The sequence below is a fragment of the Nannospalax galili genome, unplaced genomic scaffold (assembly GCF_000622305.1).
Source record: "Nannospalax galili isolate Female #2095 unplaced genomic scaffold, S.galili_v1.0 scaffold615, whole genome shotgun sequence".
In the NCBI taxonomy this organism is placed as follows: Eukaryota; Metazoa; Chordata; class Mammalia; order Rodentia; family Spalacidae; genus Nannospalax; species Nannospalax galili.
In genome coordinates this window covers 487,148-499,546 of record NW_008336950.1, presented here as the reverse complement: position 1 = coordinate 499,546, position 12,399 = coordinate 487,148, and the positions used below count along the sequence as shown (strand labels likewise).

The 12,399-nt window shown below is 48.2% G+C and overlaps 1 protein-coding gene across 5 annotated transcripts in view; it reads left to right on the top strand.

The window, feature by feature from the left end:
• Window positions 1–12,399, top strand: part of Ptpn5 (protein tyrosine phosphatase non-receptor type 5) — a 63,975-nt gene that overhangs the window by 21,325 nt on the left and 30,251 nt on the right. For 3 of the 5 annotated variants that reach the window (XM_008831706.2, XM_029562883.1, XM_008831704.2), the window contains exon 3: window positions 2,246–2,322. The exons of 1 other annotated variant lie outside the window; for it this stretch is intronic. In XM_008831706.2, coding sequence (XP_008829928.1) covers window positions 2,246–2,322 — 77 coding nt within the window. Of the gene's footprint in view, window positions 1–2,245; window positions 2,323–12,399 lie in introns of those variants that run through there. One more of the 5 variants, XM_017797796.2, reaches the window with a different exon arrangement.

Genomic DNA, 12,399 nt, shown 5'->3' with positions numbered 1-12,399 from the left:
ACTGGTGATCAAGTGAATATGTCAAAGGATACTTTCCTTTGTTTTAAGTGCAGTAGGGGGCTGGAGAGATGACTCAGTGGTTAAGAGCACTGGCTGCTTTTGCAAAGGACCCAGGTTCAGTTCCCAGCACCCATATGGTGGCTAACAACTGTCTGTGACTCCAGATCTAGGGGATCCAGTGCTCTCTTCTGGCCCCTAAGGGGACTGCAGAAAATAGATGCACTTTCATACATGCAGACAATACACTTATAAACATAAAATAATAAATAAAATACTTTAAGTGCAGTAGGTTGCCATGAAAGTGTTTTTCCAAGGAAGGTTATGTAATGAATTTGAATTTTGAGGATTTGATTCTAGCTCAAGCCTGCCCCATCCAGAATACAGGCTGTGAACTGCACAACCTATGTAAACAGTATACATTGGCACTGTGTGGAGGATGTTCTGAGGGCCAGCCCGAGTGGATGCCCAAGACTATTAGATAAAGAACACACTTAGTGGCAGGCATTGCCTAGAAGGTAGTGTCCCTCTGCCTGAAGGACAGCTGGGCTCTGGGGCTTGGGATGCAGCTGGTTGAAGTGAGGGAAACAAAATAACACGATGCCAGTTGAAAGCGGAGATATCAGAGTAAGAAGAGTCCCTGTTACCCTGGCCTGTCCGCCCTCACTATCTAGTGAGGCCTGAAGCAGGCTGCAGAATCAATGGGTGCAGGACTGGGGGACCCATAGCTGCAAACCTTCTGGCCTTCTTAGAAGTTTGTGCCACTGAGTCTGGGTTACAGGTTTCTTGCTTGCCAGTTTCATCGGCTACACTGAAATGTGGGGACTTAGTGGCAGGATTCTAGGTATCCCATGGTCTTCTTGGACGTGCTGCTTGTCAAGGCACTCTACACAGGAAAAACTAAGAAACTCCAAGGCCCCAGCCAGGAATGTCTGTGGTCCTCTCAGGGCGTGGCCATGGCAACAGCGTGCAGATTTCAGACCCCCAGAATATACAGCAAGCATGAAGGCAACCCTCTGATGGATATAGCATGACTCGTGTGTCCAGCTCTGGCTAAGCCCACAACTGCCCAGGGTCAGACATGAAGGGCCAAGACCACTGGGGGACATGCCTGCATTGCAGGCCATTGCCAGAGCAGTGGAGTCTGTGAGCTGCATGGTAGCAAGACCCTAAAGACACTTCCTGGCATCTAACTGATCTCCAACAAGCTTTCTCAAGGTCATTATGTAAAGGAAGAAAGCTGGATCCCAAGGCAGTCCTGCTAGATACCCTGATGGGCTAGAAAGAGCTCAAAAAAGAAACACGTAGAGCATTCAAAATACATATGACACTTCTGTTTCTAGCAGTTTCTGGAGCAGAGTCCATTCTGCATGCCCCTCCCCATTGTACAGGGCACTTGGACATCTTAGGGAGCTAGACATGGCACTATGTGATGCTCTGCCCCCTCTTCTAGCTCACCCGTGGTTCAAAACCACAGGAATGGGTGACACGATGGCTCAGCAGGTAAAGGCACTTGCCATGTGAGCCTGAGGACCTAAGTTCCTTCCCTCCGAGCCTATGTAAAAAGCCAGCTGTGATGTCATTCACCTGAAATCCCGGCAGCCCCACAGTCAAGTGGGAGGTGAAGGGAGATAGAGGAATGGCCAGAAGCTTGTGGGCCAGCTAGCCTGGAGTACAGTCAGGTAGAAATAGCAAGAGGGACTCTACCTCAAAAACAAGGTGGAAGGAGAGAACCAACTCCTAAAAGTTGTCCTCTGACCTTCACACATGGACCATGTCAGACACACACACACATGCACGCACACAATAATAATAGTAATCGATAACACAGGAATTAGGAGACAGAATGGCCCAATGATAACGAACATTGCTGGAGTTCCTACAGCATAACTTCAAACACCAGCGTGATGAGCTCTGAGGCTTTGTGCAAGTCACTTAATCTCCTGAGCCTCTTTGATGAGCTCTGTTTCATGGAGTCATGGTGAGGGCTCAGGTTCAGAGTCTTTGAAGGGCTATGCACCTTGTGAGCCCTCCTTCCATGGCAGGGCGCATGGTGATGAGGAGGAGGAAGATTCTTCATGGAAGACACCTGCTAAATCCTGCCCCCACCTCTGCAGCTCCAGTGCTTGGGAGGCCGATCTTTTCCTTGAATTCCCCAACCAGGTGAAGCTAATCAAAGGGACACTGCAGGAGGCAGCTTTTCATCTCTGCTCACCAGCATCCCTTTACAATTTCCCTCCCACCACAGGAGTGAGAGGAAGAACCAAGCTGCCGATGACTCCGAGGAAGGGACCCTGGACATGTGCTGCAGTGAGAGGCTGCCGGGTGAGTGTCCCCAGCACCCAGGAGCCCCAGAGTTCAGCTTGGAGAAAGGAGGTGCCAGCTGACACAGAGCTGGAGTAGAGCCTGGTTGACACTGAACTTGCTGCTCCAAGGTCATTGTTTAGATGAGGATCTGCTTCTGGAACCCCTGATGTCTTCCTGTCCTGTTACCATTTGCAGTAGTTCTAGGTCCCTTGGGAGTACTGGACAGCTGAGCGTGTGCTTGGAGGTGGAGAGGAAGGGAGATGTTCGGGATCCCAGGGCTGAGAGGGAGAACAGCTGACAGTGGTGTGTTGGGCAGGCTTCAAGAGCAAGAGAAGGAGTTAGAAAACAGCTGCTGTGGTGGGAGGTGAGGATAGCCAGGTGGTGGCACACAGAGCGGCCTGCCAGTCCTGCAGAGACAGCGGCTGGGAGAGCGAGAACCGGCAGCTAGAGTCCAGGTGACCACAGATGAGGGAGCCTGCCTGGCCGAAGCCCTGCCATGGCCGTCACCATGGAGTCATGGCAAAGGCACTCTACCCACAGGGTGGCAGCATGCCCACCAGCTGGAGACCACATTCCCAGGATTAACTCTGGTAGGAGGGATAAAGGGAAGAGGACAGAGGAAAGGAGTTTTCCTGGGGGGGGGGAGTTGTTTCTTGAGACAGAGTCTCCCTGTAGCCCCAGCTGGCCTGGAACTCACTATGTAGACCAGGCTGGCCTCGATCTCACAGAGATCCTCCTGCCTCTGCCTCCCAAGTGCTGGGATTAAAGGTGTGCGCCACCACTTCCAGCAGGAAAAGGGCTTTTTAATGGGTTTTTTGTTTGTTTATTTCGTTAAGTGTTTCATTTTTCTTATAGCAAGTGTGCAATGTAGCAATAGTACAAAACCAAAGCGAGTGAGATGGAAACATCACAATTCTCCAGCACTGCGTACATTTCCACATCCCTTCTCCCAATGTTTAAAAATAGCCTTTTGAAAAATAATAGCCTTTGAATTCTAACTTTGAAGTCTCAAACCTGTGGTGTCTCAGAAACCATGCTCGTGATAGGTAAGAAGGCTTAGAACTCGGTATCTGAGTGACATTTTAGATGAACTTTAAAAACAAGTAGGCATGACTCTGAAACTGACTTTAAAAGAAACAGTCAGTGTTTTCACTCCCAGCCCCTGCCCCGCCTCCCTGAAGCTCTGACAACCTGAGCCTTTTGGTGCAGCTTTTCCTGTATCCAGTAGGAATGCCGTTGCTTACCATGGTCGAGTTTCTGTTGGTGCTTGTGCTGGATAGCTTTAGTGTCAACTTGACACACCTGGGTTGAGGGAGCCTCAATTGGGGAATTGCCTCCATAGGACTGGCCTGTGGCCATGTCTGTAGGGCATCTCCTTGATTGTTGAGTGATGTGGGAGGGCCCAGCCCACTGTGGGTGATACGGGGGCACCCCTGGGCAGTTGGGCCTGTGTTGTATAAGAAAGCAGGCTGAGCAGGGGCCAGGGGACCAAGCCAGTAAATAGCGTTCCTCCATGGCCTGTGCTCCAGCTCCTGCTTCCAGGTTCCTGCCGGGTTCCTACCTTGGGCTCCCTGATGAACCGTGACCCAGGAGATGTAAGATAAATAAACCCTTTCCTCCCCAAGTCGGTATTGGTCAGAGTGTTTTGTGACAGCAATAGAGAAACAAACCAAGACAGTGCTGGATGAGCACAGCTCACAGGAGGCTTCCTGGTGGAGACCAGAAGCAGCTACTTGGAAAGAAATAATTCTCCAAAGGGATATGAAAACTGAGTAACTTAAGGGCCACCGTGTGCAGGGGGGTAGCAGATCCACTCTGCTTATCAGGAGGATGACATAAGCCCAGCACATCAACATGAAAGAAGAGCTTGGCCCGCAGGATGCAGAACTTACTTTATGACTCTCAAAGTGGTCCAGTCATAGAACTGATGGTTCCAGAGAACTAAAATGAGTGTTCTATCACTGGAGGCATTCGAGTGAAGGTCGGCAATGGGGAGGAAATTTCCACAGTGGGTGGGAGGTCTCAATGACATCAAAGTCCCTTTCAACTATTAAACTCTTCTGTGATTCAGATATGAGTCATAGAATTCGGAGATGATTCTACAATCAGGGATGGCCCCACTGGCTAGAAAATATCCACAGAAAGTAGGACATATGTATAGGAGTCTAGAGTGTGGGGTGAAGGAAACAGCACGGGGCTGGGCATTTGGGTCTGGCTGTGCTATTTACAGGCTCTGTGTTGATGGGGAAATCACTTAACTTTGCTGGACCTACTTCCAGTCCATCATCTGTTAATGGAAATAGCAACAATGTGAATATTCATCTTTGCAAAGGTCCCGGGGAAGTAAATAAATGTAGTCACTCATTCATTCAGCAAGTATATTTACTGAGCACCTACCGTGTCTCAGGTACTATACTGGGTGCTGGGGATATAGTGGTCGATAAAACAGATACATCCCCCGTCTTGATGAAAGTTCATAGACAAGTTCTGCCCGGAGCCAAATTCTGGAAAATGGGACAAAGCCAGAGCAGAGAGGTTACAGTGAGAAGCACTAATTCTAACTCTCCGATTCCTCCCCCAGAGCCAGAAAACAATGTCGAATGGAAGAGATTAGTCATCTCCATTGAGGCTGGCACGTTGCCTGCCTTATGCAATACTCAGGAAGTTGGTATCATTTGCTACCCAGGAAGGTCAGGCTCTCTGCCCAAGTTCCCTTAGCTGGTTGATGTTTGCTAAAGGAAAGACTCATCCAGTCCAGAGCCTGTGTCCTCACCACAACCCTGCTCGGACCCTGTTGTCTCCATGGAACTAGTGGCATCTGTAAACTGAGGCAGAAAGAGTGAAGGTGTGTCTATCCCCAGGGAAGAGTGAGGCAGTGTTACCTTTGCCCTCCTTCTGGAAAGCCCTGTCTTCCAGAGACCAGGAAGGTTGTATGCCCTCTTGATATGATATTTTAAGGATTATTCCTGTCTCCTCCCTGGGACCATGGGTTCTCTAAGGCAAGACCCTCTGTTTCACTTCTGTGTCCTCCATGCCCAGCATTTATTCAGCTGTGTCTGAATTAATTCACCATCGACTGAGCACCTACATGTGAATTAATTAAGATATGGCTGACCATTGACTGACCACCTAGCTGGTCCTGGAGATTCAGCAGCAAACAAAACTGAGAAGAGTTCCCACTCCACAGCACAGTATTATGCATTAAAAATGAGGACTCTGATCCTAGGTCTAGCTCCGTCACTAATCAGTGAGATAATATGTTCCTGGGCAAGCTGCTTCACCTTTCTGGATCTGCTATCCACAAAATGGCTTTAGTACCATATGGAACTGCTAGATGATTCAAGGAATTAATAGAGAGCTTAGAGCAGGGCCTGGCATCTTATTAGTGCTATGTAGACATTTACTGTTAAAGGAATGAAAGGCAGTAAATAAGGTAAGGAAAACGGACAGTATGGCAAATAATAGACTGTAGAAGAAATGAAAGGCAAGTAGGGGGAGATGGGGAAGGACTGGAAGGCGGGTTGGCATTGTGACTGTGTGAATCTGAGCCTGGTGTGGAGTAGATGGTCACAACGGTTGGTCATCCAGATCTGCTGACCTAAATGGAAACCTGAGCACAAAATGAATGGCAGTATAGGGGCCAAGAGCATTAGGGTGCCAGTCCTGCAGAAAGAGCTCGTGCACACTGTGAGCAATTGCACAGTAATGACTGTGTAAGAATACATCCCTGAGTAGTTTCTCTCCCTCCCTACTGTCTTCCCTGCTGGGCAAGATGCAGGCAGAGTGAGGGCCAGCCATGCTGGGATGACTCATTCATTCCCACACAAATCTCCGGGTAGAGCGACATGACCAACGCTCAGAGCCATGGTCACCCGGACCTGAGCCAGCATCAGGCAGGTCAAATAGACCTCTTATACAGTACTTCACAGAGTGAGAATGCCTGCAGGTATCACCACCCCAGAAAGCCCACAGCGGCTCCCAAGGCAAGTCGGCTGGCTCACATCCCCCAGGACACTCCTACACGTGAGCTCACACACTTGTGTTTGTTCTCATTTAACACAGCCACATGTTCACATACACACAAGCATATACCCACACAGTCACCCAAGCACGTGGCCTGCCTCTGCCTCACGGGGCCCTGTGGGGGCCGACATGCACCTCCAAAGACACACACCTGTGTGTTTCCTTCCCAGCTTGCTCAGCTCTGTGGTTCCATCCACCTGCATCTGCCTTAGGTGCTCTCCGGCGATGGAAAGACGCACTAGCTTCCTCTCTCTCTTTAGATCTCTCCACTATGGCTGCATCCCCATCTCATGCACATGCACAAAGATCAGAAGCTCCTCTCCTTTCTCTGTCCTTTGCCCCAGCTCTTAGTCACTCTCAGCTCCAGGAACCATGGCAGCCACTTGCTGTATACCCAGCTGCCTTCTGTACCCCATGCACATACAGATTTTTCTTTTCCCTCGTGGACACACAGTGTTTCTCACATGGGCACCCCCTTCTCCTTCACTCCCAGTTGTGTGCTCATTTTACCTTCTTGTAGTCGCCCGAGCACATTGTCATATTCAAATCCACAAACCAGCCCCCTCCGTTTGGCGTGTAGGTGTTCACATTTGATGTTCTGGTTGTTAGCCTCTAAGGGCCATGCCATCTCTCCAGATCAGTGTTCACATTTGCATGAAAGCAGGCAACACTGTGGGGGCCTGTGCTCCTTCCCCTAGCCAGCATCACTATAGGCCTAGCCTCAGACCCAACAGCCTCTTTGGGTACAGAGGAGGTAGAGAACACTAGTGCTAGTGAACCAACAGGCCATGGAATGGCGTGACGTCACCAGGTATTGCTTTTAGTGTCTCCAGTGGGCAGACTCATGGGAAGGCTGGCACCTAAGATTCGCAGGAACTGAAGCCAGAGCACAAGTGAGGCCCCTAGTTGTACACCGCCCTCTGTTCAGACTTCTACAAAGGAAAAGAAACACAAGGCCAGTGTCTAGAAACAACACTGCCCTTGAGACCAAGGAACTCCCAAAGGCCCCTTACAGCTGACTGGAGCCGTGACACTTCCTGCTGCCCTGAGGTTGAAGTATGTTGTGTTCAACTGGGTTCATGCAAGGTTTCAAGTATACACTGAAGGCCTGAGCAAAACTTGTCCTTTTGGTAGGAGCAGCTGACCTCTTGGGATGGTGGCTCTGAGCACCACTTCCACCTTAAATCCCAGTGTCTTCCCAAGCCCAGCCCTAGACACAATGCTGTGTCCTCACGACTGTTACATGGGTCCTCCTTTGAGGCCAGCAACGATGTCCAGGTCTCAAGAAGAAGCCGTTGCTTATCCCGGGTGCCATTGTAGGGAGTAAAGGCAATGAAAGCCTATATTAAGGAAGGCTTGGTTATCCTAATCCTGCAACAACTCCCTCTGACCAGCAGAAGGATCACTATCATAGCATCTCTGCCATGCCATGCCACTGATAAGGCTTTGTACCAGAAGCCAGTGGACCACTGAACAGGCCCTTTGATTAACTCAAACTTATGGTCCATCCACTCCATCCCAGTGCCTCCTGGATACTAGTGACACAGTGCTGAGCAAGGCAGGCATGCTCCCTGCTCTCAAAGAATACAGGACACAAGGGAAAGTCTACCTGCAGCCCTAGTTTCATGGACCAGGAAAAGCCTCCTAAAAGAAGTGATCTAGAGGATGAGTAGGTCCCTGCTCCTGTCTTAGGAACCTGTTATCAAGCACGGTAAGGAGCCCGTTAACTTCATAATGAGCCTGGGCTCCCATCTGCTGGCCCCTGATATCACAGGGTACCTAGTATGGGTTCGATCTGTCCTAGGAGCAGGTGGCCAGGTGGACAAACATAGAGAAGATAGACCTGGATGTGGTATGTTGCTGAGGTACCGCGTGGGCCTGTCCTCACTCACAGCACACATACTGATGATTTTTTTTAAAAAAATTTGTGGTACTGAGAATAGAACTCAGGGCCTGCACATGTTAGACAAGCACTCTACCACTGAACTATATCCCCAGTCCCCGTTCTACTGATTTTCTTTTCTTTGTTAAATTGATGCTTCTGTTTTCATTCAAGACTTCTAATATATCTAGAGATATGTGCTGTGGTTGATGGTGCAATGGGTCTTTAGAATAGATCATTATGCAGAAACACACACCATTTGGATGTAGTAAGTCACTAAGGGAGTAGCATTTTGTAATATCATTGCTTGAGCAGTCCCAGACCAGGTATCCACTGGTCAGCAGTGATAGTGGTTAACTATTCCCTGATGCTGGGACAGATATAAGGGGAAAAGCTCAAGTAGCTTGGAGCACTATGGGGAGGCAGACAGACTCAGCTCTGCCACTGGCTAGCAACATGACCTGACGTAAATTCTCTGTTTTGAACTCCAAATTCTGTACTTTACAGATGATAATGTGGTAAGATCTTGACCTAGATCCTGTGAAAATTAAGGGAGTTGGTGGTTATAAAGTATTTATTGCTCAGTGCTCAATAACTGGTAGTTGATAATGATGTGATTGTTTCAGGATATGGAACATGAACAGGGGAAGAAAAATCTTGAATTTTTGTGAGACTGTTCCAGGGCTAGGGCTTCAAGTTCATGCCAGTCCTTTGGCAGTGTGACTTGGGCCCTTCCATGACTCCCCACAACAAGCCTGGGACCCCACAGAACCAGCGCAACCTCGAGCGTGCGTGTTGCCCTTCTGAAAAGTCACACAGGAAAAGAGATCAACTATTGGTGGGGAGGAGACCTTTATCATTTTCCTTCACTGGGATAGACACAGCTGTGACATTGTAGGAAGTGACCTGGATGTAAGGACAACACAAAGAAAGTCTTTGCAGCTGCTGCCTCCACTGAGGCTGATCTCAAGGCTGATTGAGGGATTGGGAAGCCATCACATTCCCAATACGTGGTGACAGATGCTATCTCCTTTTTCTTTGGCTTTGCCCTGTGTCAAATTACCCTAGCTCTTAATACACTCTATAACTTTTTTAAAATTGGGGTTTTTGCTGGGCGTGGTGGCGCACACCTGTAGTCCCAGCACTTGGGAGGCATAGGCAGGCGGAGTTCAAGGCCAGCCTGGTCTACATAGTGAGTTCCAGGACAGCTGGGGCTACAGGGAGACTCTGCTTCAAAATGACAAAATAAAAGGGGGGGGGGGCTTTTTAACATCATCCTTTCCAGCATCTGTTTTAGTCAGCTACTACCTTAAAAACTATCTCAAAACTTGATCGCTTTAAACAGCGATCGTCTTACCTTCTCAAGAGCTGACGGATCAGGCGGGGATCAGCTGGGTGGTTCTTTGGCTTCACTTCATAAGCTTAAGTCATCTACTTTGTGTGCCTGGTGCCTTGGTGCGCTGCCATTTGGCTTTGCTCTCCGTTTAGTTAACTCAGGCTTCCTTACAACTTGGTGGTAATAAGGTGGTTAGACTTCTTAAATGACAGCTGATTTCTAAGCCAGAACACTCTAAGATGGGGGCGGGGATACAAGCTTCAGATGTAGTAAGGCCCAGCCTCAGAAACTACGGTGTTACTTTGATTGAGTCATCAAAGCCAGCCACAGATTCAAGGGAGGGAGAACAGTGATGCCTCCAGCCTCATGCAGTGCATCCTTGCTGTCAGCATCCCTGGTCCTCTTAATACTCGTCTTCCCTGTATTTTCTTCCCTTTCCCTGTCTCATGTACCATCGTTTTCTCAAACCTTTTTCAGCGACTCGTCCTGTGTATCTTACATCTTTGGTTCTCTGGCTTTCTCCCTACCATTGTAAAGAGCACAACTGTGTGCAGGCTCGTCCTCGAGATTTGTAGGGCCTGTGCATAAACGCCAAAATAGTTTAAAGTTGGAAATGGAGCCAATAAACTTTGAAATAAAATATGTTCCATCCTTCAACCTGGACAAACATTCATCTCCAAGGAGTTGGAAAGTCAGGTTCAGACTTAGAATTATGGCTCCTCAGAGTTCTGCGCCAAAATAAAAAGTCTAGGGAAAGGCAATAGTAACCCACCTGGCTCCATTCAACACAAGGATGCTCACATGCATTTCTGTGCATGGGAACCCTGGCCCACACACCTGAACTCCAAACACACCTTCTGCACATGGTCACCTCAGCAACCTAGGAGTGCACACAGCAGTGTGGCATGCCCTCATAAAACAGCCAGAAAGGGGATCGCCGGGCCCAGAAATCAGACTCGGGATGATATGTGCAGAGGACCTTTGAATTTGAGTATAAACAGGAGAATATCTTCTTGGCCCCATTGCCTCCTCATCTGTGAGAAGGATACCTAGTGAAAGATAAACGCAGAGCCCTTCAGAATGTGAGACCAGGACAAGAGCCATTTTCCTGATGGAATGACTGTGCTGAGCATGTCTACCCTGGTGTTGGGTGTCACTCTCACAGCTGGGCTTGGCCCAGCCTCTGTACCACTCCAACCACCACTTACCTGCACTGGGAAATGGGGAAAGCAGCCTTCACATACCGTTTGAGAACACAGTGGGAGAGTGCATTGCGTGGAGCTTGTAAAGCACAAAATCCCTTCACTTGTCATTTTTTTGCAGGCTCTGATTGTTGGGTTCAGGCCTGAATATGGATGAATTTGAGCTCTTCCTTTTAAAGCTTGGGATCATACACAAATCATTTCATATCTCTAAACTTCCATCACCCCCACTCAGGCTGTGGCTGCCTATGACTGTTAGATCTTAAGAAAGATTATCTTCTTGCCAAATCTCTGTTGACTATCACCTTGCTTCAAGTAGATCATTTCTGGTCTGGCAAGATGGCTCAGCAGGTAAAGGTGCCTGTTGCCAACTGATGATCTCAGTTCAATCCCTAGGACCTACATGATGGAAGGGAAGACTCTAGACTCTACTCCTGAAAGTTGTCCTCTGATCCCATACGCATGCTGCAGTAGTTATGCAACCACACCCACCCACCCCACACTAAATAATAAATAAATAAATAATAGTAAGTAAATTTTTTTTTATTTTGTTTTATGTGTAGGCATGTGTTGTTGCGTGTAGGTCAATGCACCCATGTCGTGCAATGCCTGCAGAGGTCAGAAGAGGCTGCCTGGGACTGGAGTTACGCACAGTTGTTAGCTGCCATGTGGATGCTGGGATTTGAACCTGGGTCTTCTGCAAGAACAGTCAGTGTTCTTAACCACTGAACCATCTCTACAGCCCCATAAATGTATTTTTAAATACAATTTCTCCAACACAAACCAGACCATTTAGAATTGGGATTTATGTCCACACAACCCAGTGCAATGAGAGCATTCTCTACCATGCTGAGAAGCCCACCCCAATGGTTCTGGCCTGCCTCATTACCTGTTCTAAAAGTCTAGGGAAGAGATAAAGATGCTTGTGCTAGTCAAATTTTATTGTATAAGTTGTCTAAAACTTTGCAGCTTAGAACATTTATTATCTCAACAAATTTTAAAGTCAGGAATCCAGAAAGGGCTTAGCCTTGTGGTTCTGGCTCAGCCTCACAAAACATCTCAAAATACTGGCTACGGTACGGCAATCTCAAAACTCAATCAAGACTGAAAGCCCACAGGTTGTTAGTGTGTTTCAGCTCCATGCAGCCTGTTAGACAAAGGTCTCAGTTCTCCAAGCAGACCCCTCTGTAGACTGAATGACCACTCAGCAAAGCAGCTCATTTCCCCCAATGGGAACAATTCCAGACACATTCCATGCAGGAGAGAGCGGCTAGTATGTCATCAGTCTTAAAATTTTAATATAAAATGTCCATCTTTTATTTAATTTTTAAGAATTTCATACAATACAGTTTTATCGTATTTAGACACCCTCCACCATCTGCACCCCCCTCGTAGCCCCTCCCCACTGAATTTTATACATTCTGTCGACCTGTAGAGTCAAGTTTGTGTCCCCTCAGTGTGAGTTCAACCTCTGGAGTCTGGTCAGTTTATCTAGTATCACTCCCTTAAAGAAAACCAACTCTCCCTCTCCCAGCAATCACCAGTTGACACTGGTTTCTCAGCTAAGGCTGGGCTTCTTACTCATTTCCCAAGTTCTGTGCTGGGTTTTTGTCTAGTTTGAGCTTGGCGGGGGGGGGGGGGGGGGGTGTTGG